This window comes from Neolamprologus brichardi, chromosome 6 (genome assembly GCF_056152115.1).
Source record: "Neolamprologus brichardi isolate AB-2024 chromosome 6, ASM5615211v1, whole genome shotgun sequence".
In the NCBI taxonomy this organism is placed as follows: Eukaryota; Metazoa; Chordata; class Actinopteri; order Cichliformes; family Cichlidae; genus Neolamprologus; species Neolamprologus brichardi.
Genome location: NC_142109.1, coordinates 28,376,450 through 28,397,375, shown reverse-complemented (window position 1 = coordinate 28,397,375; position 20,926 = coordinate 28,376,450). Strand labels below are relative to the sequence as shown.

Below are 20,926 nucleotides of genomic sequence, written 5' to 3'. Positions count from 1 at the left end.
GCGCTCGATTTCACTGTAGTCACTACAAGAAATAGAACATAAAACACACTTAAACAGGCTGCAATACATATATGTGGTGCTGTACACATTTTGTATACCGTGCTTTAAGAAATCGAAAGTATTTTTTAATCGGTGTCAGTCAGTGTCCCTTCAAATGAAAGAATGAAGTTGACTTTAAAATATTCGCTGTTGTATCAAAGGGCAAAACATTGACAATCTACGCACTGTAGCAACGGTACAATAAAGACAGAAGTAAACTTTTTAAACCGAACTAAACTGTTCAACTTCACATTTTATTGTAGTGCCTGGCCATAAAGCAACGTCCTTCCCTCCCATTGTGGACGATGTGGGTGGAGTCTTCGAGGAGGCGGAGTCAGGGTGAGGTACCGCTCCTTTTACTCATTTTTTTTGTTCAGAGGACTGGTGGCCAGCTGCAGGGAGGCAGAGTGTGGAGAAGTGAAAAGAAATAAAGAGAGGAGTCTTGTGCCGACCAAAGGAGTCATTAAAAACAAGCAAGCACGGAATAATCTAAAATACGGCCGTGTGTTAAGACAGGTAAGATTCACTAAATCTACCTTTTCGACAGTTTTTACTGCCCTTGGCGTCTGTGAACGTTTATTTATGTATTTATCGGTTTGTTTGGTGTGTGGTTATTATCGTTCATTCTATTAAAAAAAACATCTTGTTTGTGTGGGGTAATTTCGTTTCTCTTTGTTGCTTACCTGGATGCAAATTCAGATGCTTTCTATTAGGAATTCATTTCCGCATGCCTCAAACCACTACTGCCTGTTGTTAGGGAGCAGCCTACTGCGCCAGCTCTACAGCCACCAAAAGTTTGTTCTCTTGTGGTGGACAGTTTTTTTCTTTCTTTCTTTCTTTAACTTTTTTAAAGTGCAAGAGCTCCCTTACTCTCTCTCTCTGCCCAAAGATAAGGACATTTAGCCCCAGTATCGACATTACAGCTACACGTCGTCACTTGTCAATAGACCCCGTCGTGTCGTTGGTTGTTGGTGGTGTTGAAGATAAAGCGCTTGGATTTGTGTGTTTCCGTGAATCAGAGACAAAAAAATAAAGATTTTACACCATTTCTGTTAAAGGACGAAATAGAAATGGCAAAAGTCACACTGAAGTAGACCCAAAATCAAAAAACATTTTCCCCGTTAACTTATGAAAGATCAATGGATTAACATAAAATTAGTAAGTAGGTATTTTAATTGTCTAGTAATGGTGGGTATTATTCACCATATTATTCACTATTTTTAATGTCTTGAATGTCTATTTTTTTTTTTTTTATATATAAGAGGTTGGGGTTTGGGGGTTTTTTTTAGCTTTGAAATTGGTTGGACAAAAACAAGTACTTTCACATCAGATCTTCCGCTTTACCAACTATGACAGTGATGTTGAGTCTGTAAACAAACAATGTTAGCTAACTGTGGCTGAGGGGATGAGTTGTCCGTGGGTGCACAACTGTAACGTATGACAGTGATACATGCTGATGTTTCTTTACCCACCCCCCACACTCCTACGCTGTGCTTCAAGGCAGCAGTGATGTCTCCAGGTGTTGCCAAATCTTCCATGATGTCATTACCTTTGCAGATTCTCAGGACTTGACAAGACAGCTAATCCTGCTTAGGGAGCACAGGAGCACAAATTTCTTTCATTTGATTTCATGACTAAATCCCCTGAAATCAGCATCCCGTTCAAATGACTTTTATCTTATCGGCTTTTTTCTTATGCGATTAAGTCATCTGCGGTGTCCTCTGCGGCCAACTTTAGTATCGTTTTAAAGTCCTAATTTGACACAGTTGGATTAGGAATTGGAAAGTAAACAGAGCCACTCACTACACCATCAAACTCCAAATCACATTATCCATTGTTCTTTTGTTTGAATTATCTGCAAGCGTCACAAAGCAGCAAGAACAGTGCCAAACAGGTTTGTGGTATCCAGCTGCTTTCTCTACCAATGTTTCCAGTTGAGTTTGCTGACTGTGTGCCAGCTTTAACGGGACAGAGTGCCAATACTTTGTGCCAGAATGGCCTTGCTGAGCTTGCCCTGTGTCATCAAGTAGGAAAGCTGTCCCTGTCTGGAAAGAGTGGATGGGTGGTGGGACAGCAGGGGGGTGACTTACTGTAGATTTCACAGCTACAGCTGTGGTGGCACGGTGATAATCTCCCCCCCTCCTGCTTAATTCCCTCATACTGTCCTACATTAGCAGAACAAGAGGCCAGGAGATCCTTCGGTTTTAAAAATAGGTCTACACTCTTCAAAGGGGATTACTGTATGGCATACATCCCGCCCTCTTGGTTTAATTTTTTCTGTGGATTCCCCGTCTTGCTTCTGTCTCAGTCCAACGAGGCCTGACTGAGTCCTTTCCAGTTACAGGTGCTCAGCACACACATTGTGCGACCTCCTCTGTGTTTGTATGTCAGTCTGCCTTTGTGTTTTACTGTTCCCATGGAGAAAAGGGCACAGAGATAAAGTTTCCCGTCAGCTACAACAAGAGTTTCTTTCTTTTGAGGTTGTTTTTTTTGGGGTGGGTGGGTGAAATAAAAGTGAAGTGGCATGACCACACCAAATCTGCAAAAGGACAATATTTTTCTTTCTGATATAATTTATAGAATACAATATAGCTTAGATAAACTGCATTTTCACAATACAAGAATGTGCAAAAGACTGAATGAAGTGAAGGAATAGAAAAGTAATTTTATTTACACTCGACATCCAGTCTGAGTGCATGTTTAAATGTGGCGACTGTGCAGCCAGTGTGCACACTTCAGTATTTGACTGCTGCATTAACCATTGCACATGTTGTTCAGGCCTACTAAACATACAGTATGTCATACGGCTACTGGGGTTCTTAAACCGCGATGTCGCTGGTTATGCTTGTGTGATGAAACTGAAATATTTAAAATTCATACAGGTACAGTGAGAACTGGAAATGCATCAGAATAATGGTGCTTATTTTCTTGGTCTTTATCCAATCGAATGGTTATTCCAGCACCTGTTCTAAACTGGGTCCAAGCTAGAAATTATGTGGCCATTGCTTAATAACTGTTTTACCCTGCACTGCCACATGCTCAGCTGTTACACCCTGCTACATCTACAACACCCACAGCATTCTTTGTTTCTGCATTATGTTCTGCTAAAAAAAAGCTTTCATATCAGTCCAAATTAGACAAAATACACACATCTATTATTTGTTATCCCAAAGTAACCCCTCTAACAACAAGTGCTTAATTCTAAATTTTCAATCTTTTCAAACCAGCAATAACTCAAAATAAGTGGCAATTAATTTTGAAATGCATGACATTATCCTTGAATGCAGTTATTAAATTATTAGAAATATCATCCAAAAATTGCCAGTGTTGTAAAAGATGCCTTCTGTCATGATCAAACTCGAGTGTCTAGTAGGGTGCAGTTGAATAACGCTGAGCAAGTGAAGCCGACATTGCCCAGCTGAACTCTACTGATGACAGTCCCTGAAGTTAATTATTTACCTTCAGCAGTTCTCTTGGTTGGATCAAGCAAGGGCAAGAAATGGTCCCGTTACTTAAGATGTCAAAGGCCTAATGGCTGTTTCTTCTCATCACTTGCACTTTAAAAAAAAAAACACATAGGCAAGTCTACCACAGGGGTCATTTCAAGTCAGCTCTTATCAAAGCTGTGTAAAAAATACTCATGCATCACGCTAATAGCCTTCTAGAAATAGTTGAATCCTCCTGTTGTCATCATGAATACATTAACAGTGATAAGTTTTTCATTACTTACTGTGTGTCCACACAAAGAGGGAGTGAACTGGATCCGGCACTTACTCAAAAGTAGGGCTGCCACAAACGATTATTTTGATAGTTGACTAGTCACCGATTATTTTTGCAATTAGTCGACTAATCAGATCATACATCCATTGGACGTACAGCTTATTGCAGCATGCATCTGCTCTTATATAACTATCATTAGCTTTAAGTGTTTAAGGTATGTGCTAACTAAAAATAAAGACAAGATGATAGTTTATTAAATTTTAATGAAATTTGCAGATTGTTTCGGTGAAGTTTAATAAACTCCTTGCTATCTAAAATATAACGGGACACCGGAGTATATTCTCGAGCATCTCACACTTCTGATAATCAGTTGTCTGCTTGATGTTTATTCAGCTGTGTAAAAACTATAACTTTAATCTCAGCCAAACCGATTTACTCAGGAACAAATAAAATACTACAAAAAGCCAAACAATAACATTTTTAAGTTATCTAAGTGACTTATATATGTTTAACTTGAGTAGCGAAAGATGGTGGTGGGTTTGAAAACGATTTGCCGGGTGTTCTCACGGGCTCTAATGAGCCTTGCTCCCGGCTAGCTATCGAGCTAGTGGGTAACAGACGTCTCCGAAAACGTCGGAGCGCTTTTGAAAATATGTGGTGTCTTGATAAACTGAGCAGATATTTGAGGTTTACAAAGTTACATTCTCGCCTGAAAATATGTTAAACGTTTATTTCGTGACCCAGAAAGAATAATAAGAGTAATATTAAAACTAACTAGCTGCCGCCATTGTTGGAAACTGAGCTGGGCTGCGCTATGAATTCTGGGACAGAGCTACTTCTTCTTCTTCGGGGTTTAACGGCAGCTGGCATCCTTGTACATGCAGTGCTGCCATCTTCTGTTTCAGTCCGGTATTACACTCTTAAATTCTACTACTTATTCCTGCGTCTTTTGTGATCTTACAAAGCTTCAAATGACCCGTCGACTATTAAATCAGTCGTCGACATAATCGTGACTAGTCGACTAATCGTGGCAGCCCTACTCAAAAGACAAAGTTTTCACACGTGGATGATTTTTGATGAGTCGTATGTCTCAGCATAGCAACTCTGATGAGTTGTGTCATGTCTTTATTTTCTTTGCCTCCTCCCTATCCCTTAATCACACTTCTACGAGAGATTCAAGAAAGTAAAGGCAGAAAGGGTGTGGTTGAAACAAAAAGCAAATCAGTGGAGAAGCTCAGCTGTTAATTAGGCAACGTGAGGTCTCTCAAGAAGGGTGGTTTTGCATATGTTGAGTTCAAAATCCATGCTTTAGTCACTGTGGTTGCTTTTCTTTGTTCACTGCTTTTGAAGGATTTTATGCTGTCATGGGTTGCGAATGTTGTGCAACCCTGGCGCCTGTGAGCACTTTTGCAAAAAACTGCATAAACTGAAAAAAGCATGGGCGTTTGAGACAACTGACACTATTATTCTTCCCTCTTTGTTCCTTGAAAGTTGACATTTCCCAGGTTTTCATCTGACAACAACACTGTATGAACCAAATGACGTGCTGTCGGAATAAGTCACTCAATTTTTAACAATGTTAGTTTTGTTTTAGTCTTCTGGAAGATGAACAAACTGTGAATTCAAACTTGTCAGATGAACTTGCAGTACTCTTTAGGGTCCCTTTAGATTTTTGCCCTGCTCTCCCAAGCACACCCCTCCCGCTCCCTCGTGCCTCTAATCTCCCTGAAAAATTAATCATCTGTCACATCGCCTCAGTGCTCAGATACACACTGGTGCGTAGCAGTAGCAGTTCAAGAAAAAACTCCCTGTCAGGCCTTTAAAGGGGGCTTTGGATGCAGCATTGGCTACCAAACTTGGCCCGTGAACACACAGTGCCATCTTGATGTGCTTCAGCCTTTTTGGTTGCGTTCAGTGGGGACAGTTGAGAGTGGTTTCCTTTTCACAGTAACAGCAGTCAATAGGACAATGCAGCTACTCTTTTCCTCTCTACACTAAACAGAGTAACACAGATGCTCACTGTGCTATCAAAAACTCAGCTCGTCCACTTCCTTCCTACCATGAACCAAACAACACGGGGGGGGGTGGGGGGGTCCTTCTTCTTGTTGATAAAAACATAATTCCACTATTTAATTTCCACATCTTTATGCTGAGCTCTTTTCCTGGTTTGAAGATAATCTTTGGACATACCTCTACTCCTCCCACAGTATCTGACTTATCATGAACTTCTGTGAACTTTGTTTCTTTGCGGGCATTGCAACTGAGTGTTTATTGCTACAGAGATTACACCCCTTTCTACTCACTCCCCCCTCCTTTATCTGTTTTTTGTAATCTGATTCTGGTCTGGACCCAGGCACCTCCTCCGAGACAGCTCACATTTCCTTTGATTCACAGAGAGCTCCCACGGAGACCAAACAACTACGCAGCAGTTTACAGCCACCGCACTGCATCCTCTGTCCTAAATCAGCTTATTAAAGCTGCTGCAGTGAATCAACTGACAAATCAAGGCCCATTAGATATTCTGTTGCTTCGCTTTCTTTCTTTTTTTTTAAATTCTTTGGCTATGGCTGCTTGTTGTTTTGGGAAGGCTTTCAGATCAGGGAAGAAGGAGATGCACTCTGCCACATTTACACAAATTCAGTTGGTGTGTTGCACAAGTGCATAGGAGTATTGTGTTGTTGGCTGTCTCTTCTCTCTAGGCACTTGGTATCGTGACGTTGCGCTGGTCTGGATTTGATCAACTGCCTGTCACAGTCAGTTGACAAATGCTTTCTCTTAGAGTTTGTGCTTTACACAATCTGGGCTTCAAGCTGTGTTCTTCCCCAGTACCTTATCGCAGTTTGTAACTTCTCCTAATAAACTTCCCATCTCAGAGCAGACAGCCCAGAAATGTTGGTGAGTCAGACAATGTTGACCACCACTTCCTGTCACCCACCATGGTAAATCCATTAGCTGTGCACTGCTTCACATCCTCCCTTATTGATTTATAGCAAACAGCTATCCAGCCCCAGCTGCTGCCATTACAGTGTCATAGTATCTATTGTTGTACAAGTAAGGCACGAGGGGGAACCAGAAGGGTTAGTGAATGTGTTAACTTGTTTCCTGTCATGGCAGCTGAACCCCGGGTCTATGGAGAGAGGATGCAGAGAGGAAAATGTCAACTGTACTGCAGACTCAGCTGGCTGAACTGGCCATTTACTGTGTCAGGAGGATTGGGCTGTGGGAGTGCAGGGTGTGTGTTAAAGCCATCTGGGAAACGGTTTATTGCGAGAAGAGTGTGGCTTACATGTCTGGGGACATGAATGTGATTGGGCGTGTGCATGTGCATGGGAGGCTGTCCTGTATGTCAAATTGTTTATCTATTCCAGTGCTACAGGAAGCTGTTCACTAATATAATAAAGTTTATTTGCTTGTCACTTTAAATAAGTTTAGCAAGGTTGTTCACACCGCCACCAGATAAGGATGTTTATAATCCTCCCATACCTGTGAGAAATGTTTAATTATCATGATGGAAATATGAGTATTTCTCTCCTCTCTCTACATTAAATATGAAGCCGCTGCCTGAGGACAGTTAGCATAGCTTAGCTTGGCGTAAAAATGACAGGTTGTAGTTTCACAGGAGGAAAAAAAATATGAAAAAAAACATATTTACAAATATTTTAATATTTAGACCTGTGATGCTTTTTTTTTTTCAGTATTTATGCTTTAAAACAAAAATCCATAGAAAGTAAAACAGAAAAAAAGCAACAGAAATATGATTTACACCCCAGCCTGCTAAATCGACATGTGGCTCAGCAACATTTACTACAAATACTGTAAAGTATGTGAACAGCCTCTTGAACACAACTGCAATATGAGCAAAGTTTATCTGAAGCCCCCCTGGGCCTCTTGCCTGACCTGATTCATTCCTGCTGTGATTCAAAGAAGAGCTTACACCAGCAAAGTCAAAATCTGGCCTGCTGGAATGTTTTTCATTACTATGCTCCGTTTGCAACTGTAAAGCTATAATTATTGGGAGGATACTGAAGGGAATAAAATGTAAGATCCCCTCTAGCCATTAGGTGTATTCTTCCTCACACATCCAAGCACTCTTCTGCCACACCCTTTCTGAGAGCCTGTCACTGCTGAAGAGACACTCCCTTTCCAACATGCCTGAGGGATTTGCATGATAGTAAATGTGTTGTCATTACAGAGATTAGAGTTACTCATCCTTTGTCACAGCAGTCTTGTCCCTACAGTTTCTCTTAGTTTCAGCAATTTAACATTTATGAGTAAGTCAGTGAGTAAAGTTTTAGATAAGGTTGGTGTGTTCTCCCCTTTTCTTTATTATTATTTTTTCCCTCCCAGAAACAGATTGACGACTCAGACTGAATATGCAACACTAGTGTGGAATGTCACAGCAGCGTTTGAGCGCTGGGCCCTGATCAAGATCCGTCTCTGCTTTGCTTTTCTGTTGCAACTCACTCCTCCCTCACTGGCAGCTTTTACTGATACACATTCCTGGTTTTACTGTGCAGGGTTTTTGGCTTTTTTTAAGCCTCCTAAATCATCATCCGCAGAGGCTGTTGCTTAACAAGATAGTGGGAGGTGACGGGTGTGTGAAAAGTGTTTTCCTGAAGTATGGCTTCATGTCACTGTCTGTGTGGGTGTATAAATGGCAGTGGGAATGACTATTCAGGAGAAAGGCACTTCACAGTGAGAGTGAAAGGACATATTACTGATTAACTGGAAGAGAACAAAGTTCAGTCACAACAGCACACACCATCAGCTCTTTGTTGGCACTGAACAATGGGAGAAGGCTGGGTTAGACTTTATAATCATCAGAACATAGAAAACTGTGTTCACTCAGGGTTATTTTTTTTCTTTGATCTTTTATTCTTTTAAATAATTTGTAGCCTGTCCCTTCCCCAATAGATTTTTTTTCTCTAATGGAGGAAAAAAGAGAATAAGAAAGCCCAAGAGGAAAAGACAAATTATCAACAAACAAGTGCTCAGAGCTTCAGACTTTAGATTGGACAGCAGATAAAACCCCCACAGCACAGCGTTTCAGCGGACTTTCAGTTACCTTGGCAATATGCGGGGCGTGTCACTGCATTGCAACAGTTGACTGAACCCGCTGCCTCGCCCAGGAAAACAAAGACTACACAAACACTGACCCTGATTTACAGACAACAGGAAGGTACATACATTCTGCACCAAACTCAGATGTGTACTGTTTGTTATAAACGGATCATTATAGTTTTATCTGTTTTAAAACCTTTGAAAAAGTTAGTGAAGCTGTGTCTTGTTTTTTGTCCAGTTGTTCCCGTTGCCCTGTTAACCAGTGCTCGTAATTTTTTAAAAAGTGGCCACACCTTTACTGAGAAAGGTAGAAATGCACGGGGAATGTTGGTACAGTTGTCTTGTCTGATGAGTCATTGTGTTATCTGTAAGGTAACGTGTAGCTGCAAGCACAGACAGCCCTCTGTGGCCTGGTCCTGCAGGATCTCAAGTGAGACTCAATACATGGGAAACTCGTAGAGCTGCTGCTCTCTGAAAGTGAAATGAAGGAAAATGTTGCCAGTGCACATGAACCGTATAGTAAATAAATTTATGTTGAAAAGTAAATGTGTCGACGTATAAATGAGTTTTTAGTTAAACAAAGTGGCACGGACAAAAAACTGAGGACAGACACTGAAAAATGGTGAAAATTTCTTCTTCGTATCAATTTTAATGAAAAACAAAGCCGCTAGCAACAGTAACGCACGCACATCAGATCAAATAAGTAGCGTGAGAAAACTAGACTATGACTCAAATACATTCTTTGTTCTTGTTTTTACGAGTTGTAATTGCATGCCCATTGATCAGCTTCAATTCGAGTATTTTCCATTTTGTTAACATTGTTTAGTACGTTTGTTCCATGGAACTGAGGGCAAGTATAGGTAAAGGTGGTAATTTAAGTGTTTATAGCTCATTATATGCTAGCACAGAAGCTTGCCATTGTGGGGTTTAGCCCCAACTTGTTTTATTAATAGTCAAGACGGAAGATATGCAGAGCTGCTTATTACATGCAGAACCACAGTAAGCTAAAAACAGCTGTCATACAGAAGGGTTTTGAAGATTAAAGCTTTTTTTCCACTTGCTTGTTTGTCTTTACTGTGTGTGGATCATCTCTGTTTTTGTTATTTATGGCCGATTATGCAACAAGTTCTCTGAATTAAACCTGAGATTTCTTATTATAAGCGCGCTCTCAGAAAATGCACACACCCTCATATATTAAGTACATCTGTAGCAAAACCATCACACACATAATCCATCCCGGCGATATGTTCGGCAAACAATCCTGTAAAAGTCTAACATTTGAAAACGCTCATAAGCAGCAAAGTGAATGCAATACTATAGACTGTATGACACATCCAGTGACCAGCAGCTATTGCGAATGCAGGTTTCTCTGAAATTCAGGGTGAATGACATCAAGACTACAGAACTATGCAGAAAACTTCCATGCATGTTGTAACCATGGGGGTTTGTTTTGGATCTGGGAGGCCACTTCCAAGAATAATCTGGCTTCCTGTATACAAAAGCACACTGACCGAAAACACCACTATTACATTAAATTTGTCTGAGAGGATACATTTATGTTTTCCTCATAATCTTTTCTAAATATTTCACATGTACTAGTTTTGCTCCCTTTTTTTTTGCAGTGGGTTTAATGGCGAAGCACATTACAAACGTAACTGCAGTTCAGCCATGTAGAAACCTGTCGGGGGTGAGAGGAAGTATTTGCATGTTAAACCAAGAGCATGATGAACAAACATGCACCGACTGGTAGCAGGTAGTTGCACAAGTTGGGGGATTGTTAAAGTGGAACCAAGTATTTAGCTGACTTAAGTTGTTTATTTGGCCTCTATGATTAAGGATCGTAGTTTTAAAATCCAGGTCTTTCGGTGGGGATGTAAATATAAAGACAAAAATTAAAGTGAAGGTAAGGGTGTGTGTTGTTGGGGTTTTTTGGTTGTTTTTTATTACTTTAAAGGTGTGTTGAGGAGTGCACTCAATGAGTTATCTACATACACAAACACGTTCAAAGTGGAATTGAAACCTGATGAGCAGGTTCCTGATTGCCACATATCAGCAGTGGGCTGCTCCCATGATTGCATGGGTGGAGACCTGGGGTTAAAGGTCACTCACCCTGCTTAGCATTTTTGCATTACAGCTGTCACTTTACTCACTTCGCTCTCCCTTCTCTCTTTGCAAGTCACTCTGCTCAGTGCTTTAATTTCCAGATCAGTGTGAACAGCTAAGTGGGGAAGTGTCCAACTCGTGCCACCCCCATACTCAGTAAGGTGTCTCGTGCAAAGAAGTAGACAGTTTATTCACTAATTCGTGCAAAAAGGGTTTGTAGGGATGCGTGTATTTACCCTTTGTATGAGGTGAAATGGTGGAAACACTGACGTCGGATTTCTCTGTGTGTTTGTTTTTAGGTTTGCTCCATCGGAAGAAAGGATGGCAATGCAGAGTAAGTAAATCAGCTCAATTTTATGATCATATTTTATGTTCCGATTTTTATTTCCTCTTCTGTAAATTCTGGTTTGACAAGGCAGCAGCTTAATGTTGGTTGTATTTGTGTGATTTCTTGATTTCACCTCAGTCTCTGTCACCTCATTCAAAATAGACCTGAACAGTTTGAGCTTGACCTCTTCTACTTCCAAGTATTGTGTTCAGTGTTTGCATTGAAATCACTTCCTTAAAATAAATTATAACAAAAGGTTCCTGCTATAAAATTTTTATTACTTTGGTTAAAAAAAACAACTGTGTTTATCTTTGAGAAAGAAAACCTGATCTACACAAAGGTTTTAATAAAGAGCAGTTTCTTAATCTTTATGAAATCTGTTAATTACTTTAAGTTACTTTTAAAATCTTTGATTTCCTCTCTCCTTCCTTGGCAGTGGGTGAGATGGAAACTGGCAAAGTAAAGGTGGCAGAGTGGCAACAGACGATGTATGGTCTAGACTCAGGCATCCAGTCTGGAGCCACCACAGTCAGAGATGATGACGGCGATTTCACCATATCTAAGCAGTACACCATGACCAACACTGTGACAATGCAGGAGCCTGGTAAGGACATATCAGCTTACATGCTGTAACTTTGGCTTAAATATATACATCTAGACTACATCATCAACCTCATCATCTCGCTTCTCAATAGACATGGATCCCCAAAGCGTTATGACCAGAGCTCAGAGGGTGCGAGCTGCAATGTTTCCAGAGACACTGGAGGGAGGCACCACCATTCTGTCGACTCAGACAGACCCGTCCCAGATGACTAACGTCCAGCGCCTGGCCGAGCCTTCTCAGATGCTCAAGACCGCCATCATCCATCTGATCAACTACCAGGACGATGCCGAGCTAGCCACACGTGCCGTGCCAGAGCTCACCAAACTGCTCAACGATGAAGACCAGGTGATGAAAACGAAGATGTGCCCGCGTCGATACAAACAAACACAGTCTATAGATATTTTTGTTAAACTTTCTAAAATAATTACTACGTGATTAATGGATCTAGCAAAGGAATAAGTTTAAAATTGTGCTAATAATAAGACATCAATACTGTGGTCATGTCTGTGTGCTAAATATAGTGCTGGCTTCATGCTTATACTGGCATGAGGATTGATAACAATAAATCTGATTCAGTCAAAACATCACAGAATATGCCAGCCAAACTCAGTTCACTCATTCTTGTGTAATTTCCTTGATGGAAACAAACTGTAAAGCGTTAAACTTGCTTTTCCTGGGGAGTGTGTACTGCCTAGCCCACCACCCTTAGCAGTAGCTTTCTATTTTTGTGATTATCAAATTCAGAAAAAAAATGCCATATACGTTGTATTACCTTCTGAATAGGCAGATTTAAGAACTTTGATGTTTAATTTTCCCTTGTACAAATTAACTCATACCTCCCCCTTCCATCTCTCATAAGGTGGTAGTCAGCAAGGCTGCACAGATTGTGAACCAGCTTACACGCAAGGAGGCATCCCGCCGTGCACTGATGCAGTCCCCTCAGATGGTGGCGGCCGTGGTGCGAGCCATGCAGAACACAAGCGACATGGAGACGGCAAAAGCCACGGCCAGCATCCTCCACAACCTGTCCCACCAGAGAGAGGGCCTGCTTTCTATCTTCAAGTCAGGAGGAATCCCTGCTCTAGTCCGCATGCTCAGGTGCTGCTGGTTTACAAATGGGTCAAATTTTCACTTGTGGTCTGCTAGAAATACTTTTTTATTATGGTTAATAGGATATATTTGCATTAAAAACTCAAAATATTTTAGAAAAGTCACTCAAAGTTGCATTAAATCCTTGTTAAGATGCGCTCTGTGGCGATGTGTTGAAGTATTTTCCAGTGCAGCTACCGTGCAGTTATATGTAGAAGGAAATAACAGTTTGTAGTAAGTTTTTAATATTATTTGAGTAAGCTGCCAACATTAGCCTTCAATGCTGGAAGCCTGGTGGGAAGCTTTATTCTTCCTCCCATCAGCTAGATCTAAATGGGACAAGATGATTAACTTCTGTCCAACGAACAAGTGAGCTTTTGACTCACAGGGATTACTGGTAAGGGCACTGACGTATTTGAAGCTTAGGCCATGCTTACTATGACCATCAACCACTAACAAATCTATCTCTCTATCTATCTCTTTCTATCTATCTCTTTCTATCTATCTCTCTATCTATCTCTCTATCTATCTCTCTATCTATCTCTCTATCTATCTCTCTATCTATCTCTCTATCTATCTCTCTATCTATCTCTCTATCTATCTCTATATCTATCTCTATATCTATCTCTATATCTATCTCTATATCTATCTGGTGGAAAATAAGGAAAAACACAATTGGCTCAAACGAAAAATAGACAGGATTATTTTGTGACGCACGCTAAACACGCATATTTCTCTTCCTCGTTGCTCCCACAGCTCCCCTGTGGAATCTGTGCTCTTCTACGCCATCACCACGCTTCACAACCTGCTGCTGCACCAGGAAGGAGCTAAGATGGCCGTTCGTCTGGCAGATGGACTGCAGAGAATGGTTCCCCTGCTGAAGAAGAGTAACCCCAAGTTCCTGGCCATCACCACAGACTGTCTGCAGCTGCTGTCATACGGCAACCAGGAGAGCAAGGTGTGTGTGAATGTATTATTTTAGTTTGCACTTGTTTTGTGTTTCGTTACCACGTGCTAACGTTACACAATGACTGCAATCTGAAACCGTCGACAGTGCCGTGCGTGTGTGCATGTGTTTTGTTTTGGGTGTGGCATGAGAACAGAGGTGTTCAGGTGCTGGCTGGGTGTGGTTGTTTGTGTGCTTAGTGTAATGGATTGACAGGTGCCAGGAAAGTCGTGGCTTAGTTAGAAGTGTGCATTGTAAAATGTAAGAATTCGTTTTCATAAAGGTCTTTGTTTAACAGCTGATCATCCTTGCCAACGGGGGCCCCGAAGGTCTCGTTCATATCATGAGAAACTACAACTACGAGAAGTTGCTGTGGACCACAAGCCGTGTGCTCAAAGTCCTCTCTGTGTGCCCCAGCAACAAACCCGCCATTGTAGAGGCTGGTATGTGATATAGGTTTTCTGTGTTGAAACACCTGTGTGCACAAGCTAGTCATACAGGTGTGTCAGCTTTGTGTTATCTGAACAGGGGCCAATGGCTCCTTGGTAACTGTGTTTCTTGACAGCATAATTTATTAGATGTTGTTGAGAGCTGAGTAATTTTACTTCTCTCTTCACTGCAGGTGGCATGCAGGCTCTAGGCAAACACATCACTGGCTCTAGCCAGCGTCTGACGCAAAACTGCCTTTGGACTCTCAGGAACCTCTCTGATGCTGCCACCAAACAGGTTTGAGTCCAGCTTTACTTACTTACTTATTTTTTCTCACGTTGTTTTTGCTATATTTCCACCCACCGGGAACTAATGGGGAATATCTGTCTTTTTTTCTTTCTTTCAGGAGGGTATGGACAGCCTGCTGCAGCAGCTGGTTGGTCTGCTCAGTTCAGATGACATCAATATGCTCACCTGTGCGACCGGCGTCCTGTCTAACCTCACATGCAACAACGCCCATAACAAATCTCTGGTCACTCAGAGCAATGGCGTTGAGGCGCTCATCCATGCCATATTGCGCGCCGGTGAGAAGGAGGATGTGACTGAACCCGCCGTTTGCGCTCTACGCCACCTGACTTCACGCCACCAGCAGGCTGACATGGCACAGCATGCAGTGAGGAAACATTATGGCATCCCTGCCATCGTCAAGCTGCTCAACCAACCCTACTACTGGCCCGTCATCAAGGTAGTTAAAAGAGGGAAGGATATTCTAAAGTGGGGCAAAAATGGGCGCAACAGAAATGTGGTAATTTATGGAAGAAAGGATCTGACTGAAAGAAGGTGGTTTTATGCTGGAAAAAATATTAAAGACTGTGAAATAAGTACTTTAAAGAGTTCAGTGGTAGACACTGGGAGCTGGACAGATGGCCAAAGTGGATGGCAAGTAGGGCAGAGAGCCAGAGTTTCAGCCATCCTGGAAGAGCATGAAATGGACATGACAGCAGGAGCAGTATGTTTTACAAGACTGGGATTTAGGGGGACAAACAGCACACCACTTTCTAATGAAAACAAAAGTTTGAGATCATTTCTAGTCTTTTTACTTGCTGACCAATAACAGAACTGCATAATCAGTCTATCTTTGCTTGTTTTTTCTTGCCCGAAGGCTGCGGTTGGCCTGATCCGTAACCTGGCCCTGTGCGACGAGAACCAGGCCCCTCTGAGGGATGCAGGAGCAGTCCCCCGTCTGATCAACCTGCTGCTCAAAGCCCACCAGGATGCCCAGAAACGTGGCTCATCCAACCAGCAGACATACCAGGTACATGATGGGCTCATGTCAAAGGACGTTTATGATCCCTCTGTCGACATTGTAGCATTTCTGTAGAATCACATTTTTTCTGTTCATGTTTTGTTCTCAGGATGGAGTGAGGATGGAGGAGATTGTGGAGGGCTGCACAGGAGCTTTGCACATACTTGCCAGAGATCCTGTTAACAGAGCAGAGATCGCCAATCTCCAGACCATTCCTTTGTTTGTCCAGGTAAACAAAGAAACAGAAACTAAGCCTTTACAATTCGCTTTGTGACGGCCTGTCTATGAAATGCGCTTAATAAATAAACTTCACTTACTTACTTTCAGTTCGCACTGATGTTTGTTTTTCTTAAACATATTTTTTTCTTGTCTTCTACAGCTACTCTACTCTCCAGTGGACAACGTGAAGCGCGTGGCAGCAGGCGTCCTGTGCGAGCTGGCAGTGGACAAACCATCAGCCGAGCTCATCGACGCCGAGGGCGCTTCGGCTCCACTGATGGAGCTGCTGCACTCCAACAACGAGGGCATTGGTAAAACATGCACATAATGCACTGTAATTAGCTTACTGTAATGTAGCATTTAGTCATAGATGGAAAATAACAAAGTCGATTTACTCAAGTGCTGTGCTTACTGTAAGTGCAGTTTCCAGGCACTTGCACAAGTCCATTTTGCGAGTCATTATACTTTTTTACGCATTCCATAATGAAATGTTGCAAACTACATTTTAAGAATACATACAACATTGTTGTGTGAAATTCTGTTTTCTTGTTGTTAGGTTCTGTCTTTATAGTAGATGCTACAGAAACACCAGCTTTTTGTCCTGGTTAATTCAGTTTAACAAACAAGAAGATATAACATGCTAATATGTACACGTTAGCACTGCAGGTGCTCATATTTTGGGCTGTTTTATTCTGTTTTGTTGTTGTTGTTTTTTAAACCCCGTTTCCATTTTATTATATGCTGACGCAGGTTAACTGGCTGTAGCTTCACATTTAGAAGCTCTTGTAGATACAACAGTCTGTCACTATAATTACATTGTTAAGGAGGAAAAAGCCCAAATGAACCAAATGAAGTATAATAAGCCTTAAATAAACAAGATGTAGCTGCACATTTCTTTATCAGGAATGACCTCAGGTAGGAAGGATTTCACACCAAAAAAATAAAATGCATTTTTTTTGTCTTGTATGCTCTCTGTTATACTTGTAAACTCTAAAACGTTGAGCTCTAGATGTTTAAAAAGGCCACGCGTACTCATAGATCAACCACTGTAAATCGCACTGTTGGTCATTTTATTTTGCACCAATGTGCTGAAGCTCAAAGTAAAGGACATTCTGTTCCAGATATTAAGTTTTCAAAGTTTATTAACTAACGCTGACCCCGACCACTGACTGTTCAATTATTCTTTCCCCTCCAGCTACTTACGCCGCGGCCGTCCTCTTCCGCATCTCCGAGGATAAGAACTCAGACTACAGGAAGCGAGTGTCTGTGGAGCTCACACACTCTCTGTTCAAAAACGATCCCGCTGCCTGGGAGTTGGTGAGTGCGTGTGGCACCCTCTGATGCACCAACACGACAGCTGAAGATTAATGAAGATTCTCGTAGACTTGTTTATTCACGTCGGTTGTTTCTGTGTCAAATACATCTTGGCATTTTTGTCGAATGGTTTAATTTGAAGAAACTTTCTAATGGCACTTTAACGGCCATTAAAAATCTTTCTACATCAAAGTGTTGGCTTCATTTGACCTTTGCCCTCTCGTGACTTCTCTGCAGGCCCACAACGCAGCTGTCATGGAGGGACCCTATCCCGATGGTGAGTAACTGTGGCTGAAATGTGCACATACAGCACATTCCTCAGCAGTGGGTCACTACACCACGGAGAGCAGCCGCAGCATGAAAGCGCAATAATTTGTTAGCAGGTTGCCTCCCTGCTGCTGCTTACAAACTACTTTCATTATTTGGCAGCTATAAGAATGAGCTCATCACAAAGCTCAGCACAAAAAACAAATGGCTACTTATTTTTCATGTAAAGTAAGAATTTTAATTCAAACTTAAAAGAAAGCAGCACAGTCTTGAGATTTGCATGAACCGTCAGTTATATCTTCTTAAATTAATTTTAAACGTGCTTTTTTTTTATCAATTCTTTCCATCTGTGCTTTGTTAGTTATATACTTTTTCCCCAATCAAGGTGTATTATACCAGAATCTAAGAAAATCTAAAATGAATACATTGAAAACAACTTTGTGTTTGTTTGTTTCTGTGTTTGATTTCCTGATACATCATTTCCTTTTCATTATTATCAAGTTAAGGTCTTCCTCTCGCCCCAGTTGTGGTGTTTCTTCATTATCTGTGTTTGCATCTTCGTCCTATCCTTTCCTTTACTTGCCTTTTTTCCTTTTATGGTTTTGGTATTTTGTTTCTTACTCTGATCCAACTAAGTTAAAAAAAAAATCCTTTTTTTTCTCCCTCAGTTTGATCCCAGTAATCCAGAAATGTGCCTTAATATAATAATTACACATCTTGTTTTGCAGAGATAGATCCTGGTTTCCAAGGATACGCATATCCATGTGAGATGGCCATAGACAACATGGATGGAAATATGATGCATGACGAATACGCAGCCAGTTTGCCCTACGAAAGACAACAGTACCCACCTGACCATTATTAAGGTCAGTAGATGCTAATGTTACTTCAGCCAGTCATCTTACTTTATTTAGACTCAGCTGATCGAGACTGTGTGAGAAATAATGCCATTTGTTTGTGTGTGTGCACAAAGTCCAAGCTTCAAAAGCATAATCTTGAACTTGTATAAGTAAAAAAATCCAATTCTTATGTTCTCTGGGGTTTCTTAAAAACACAGAAGAAACACTTAAATGCTTTTTATAGCGTGTAGAATTTATCTCTGTACTTTTTTAAAAAACAATATTTAAACCACTTGTGTAATATCCACTGTATAAGATCCTGTGAGTGTCCTGTAGTGTCTAACAGTGGGTCATTGACAGCGAATGATTTGGATGTTGGGATTTGTGAGGCGGCTTCTCTGTGCAGCCTGAAATTATCAGTAAAAATTAGATTCTTGGGAATTTGGCAATTGGGTAAACATCTTAAGCCATTTCTGTGGGTGTTGCGAGGCGTGTCATCCACATTAATACCGTGACCTAGCGTTTCCCAGCAGAACATTAAATTATAAAGAGATGATCAATGCCATTGACTTCACTTATCAGTGGTTTTAATGTAGTATACTAATGCACTTTAAAAGCACTGCAGCCTGTACCTCTGAAATGCTTTAACAGCAAAATGTTATCACCCTTTTTCAAATAAAGTCCTGCTCGTTTCAGAGCAAGAAAAAAGATAAAAACACATTTTTATTTTTGTGAAATAATAACTTTCTTTTTTTAAATTTTATTCTTTCAGGGGAAAGAAGCAGACGAGGAGGAGGCAGCAAAGAGCTGATTTAGGATGTAACGGGACACAGAAGAGTAGAACGTGGTCATCACGAAAGGTCTTTCCCTCTGCTCGCCACCTGATGTAATATATACAATTATTGCCGAGTATGGGACTCATAATCTTAACAGGGCTCAACTTTGTTTTATAGCATAATTTTGCAGATTATAATTTTGACATTGATGCTTGTAGTTTGTTTTTGTTTTTTTTTAAAGAACCTTCTAAGAGTGAGTGCATGAGTGTGCGTGGTTGTTTACGCTTTTGGGTGGGTATTCTATGCCAAAGAGATTTTATTTTGTGATGATAATCGTAGCTTTTTCTTTTTTTAAGAAAAGAAAGAAAAAGAGAATAATAGTTGAAAACACTGCCAGAGGTGGCTCAGCGTGCACAGTGCACCAACTCACCAACTCACCAACTCCGCTTAACGCCTTTGTAAGACACATTTCCAACTTTGCTGTAGTTTTGGCTCTATATACTGTCAGTTTTCTCACACCGTGGCCCAAGAGTCAGCGAAGAGGTGGTTAACGCTCCTTTCATGTGTCGCAAAATTTAGTAGACGTGAGCAAATGGGGAGAAGCGGAGATACTCGAGCTAACACTGTACGGCTGCTCCCTTCTCTTCTGTAATCATCTGATGCGTTTTATTTGGACTGTAGTTGATCAGTACGGTTGCTTTATTCGTTTGTTTGTTTTCAAGAGTCATCTTCAACTTTTATAAGTTATTTACTGGGAAAGTTTCACATTATGCACACTTACCAGAAAATAAGGAAAGAGATGCCTTTGATTTTAAAATGAATTTAGAGAGGAAATCATATGTAGCCACTGGAAAAAAAAAACAAATTTACATACTTGTGCAACAGATTTGTCCAACTCCGTAGTAAACACATGAGATAATACAGCTGTGGTTGAAAGAAAAAACTACTGACAGGGAAATTTGTCTTTCTACTTATTAAGAGTTTTTACTTAAATTTTGTTTAATAAAAATAAAGGATATATATTCAAAATGTTCTTGTGTTCATGTTTATTGAGTTATAAATCAGAAATGTTTTGTTTTCTGTACATTTTCTTACGCTTATCATTTGGGTCCAACCCAGTACGAGCATGGTACATCTAATAGTTGTCTGCTGGGTTTATATCGACTGTTTAGGCAACACTCAGTTGAACAACTTCTGATTATACACCTGCTATTTTCTTTTTGTTGTTTTTTTTAAAGCAGGTTCTTTATTACTCTTGTCATTAGTAGTCTGATTCAAAGGCAAAAAATGGTTTCATTGGATACACTGCTTTCAGTTTGAAAATAGACATTTCTCTACAAAAAAGTCATTTAATTGTGTTTCCAATTTATGAGGTAAAAGAAACATTTCCTGCTGTTGAAGCTTTAAAGACTTTTTAGACTTTAAAACTGCAAACTTGTGCAATGCCTAGTTTATAGAAAGACTTTATTGCTCAACTGATTCAACTTGTAGACTTCATCAGAGCACTGTTTTAGGACAGGTGTGGCATAGAAAATTACAAAGCCACCAACACAGCCACAAACTGTATAGGCGGCACCTATGATTGGCTGGATATGCGATCAGACAACCCAGACAAGACCGTATTTGAGCAATGAACTGTGTACATATTGTTTGTCATATGTTTTTATGATCACCCTGAAAAAAAGCAACAAGTTGAAACACATTACAAATAAAATATAAATGAAGTGTTGCTGAACTTGCTCCTTGCACCTTGTTTGCAGATGAAGTCGTGCCAGGAACTTCTTAAAAGCTCGGCTCTCATTACATTTTGTTGCATGAATGTAATGCACATCATAATCTGGACAGATGACACCCTCTTAAGCACTGTTTCAGCACTTTTTAAAAAA

General features: G+C 40.7%; 1 protein-coding gene across 2 annotated transcripts; it reads left to right on the top strand.

Annotated features, from left to right (window-relative positions):
- The first annotated feature begins 421 nt into the window (after positions 1 to 421).
- On the top strand, positions 422 to 20,071 carry jupa (junction plakoglobin a). Of its 2 annotated transcripts, none has more exons than XM_006790674.3 (16): positions 422 to 555; positions 11,223 to 11,257; positions 11,688 to 11,855; positions 11,947 to 12,200; positions 12,715 to 12,953; positions 13,701 to 13,902; positions 14,189 to 14,333; positions 14,513 to 14,616; positions 14,726 to 15,064; positions 15,482 to 15,634; positions 15,735 to 15,854; positions 16,005 to 16,155; positions 17,040 to 17,161; positions 17,396 to 17,435; positions 18,154 to 18,291; positions 19,037 to 20,071. In XM_006790674.3, exons 2-15 carry the CDS (start codon positions 11,245 to 11,247, stop codon positions 18,288 to 18,290), a joined length of 2,187 nt encoding a protein of 728 aa, XP_006790737.1. In that variant the 5' UTR covers positions 422 to 555; positions 11,223 to 11,244; the 3' UTR covers position 18,291; positions 19,037 to 20,071. The 2 variants fall into 2 exon arrangements, with proteins under 2 accessions (XP_006790737.1, XP_035763545.1); XM_035907652.2 differs by lacking the exon at positions 422 to 555 and adding an exon at positions 10,975 to 11,079.
- Positions 20,072 to 20,926: the final 855 nt, after the last annotated feature.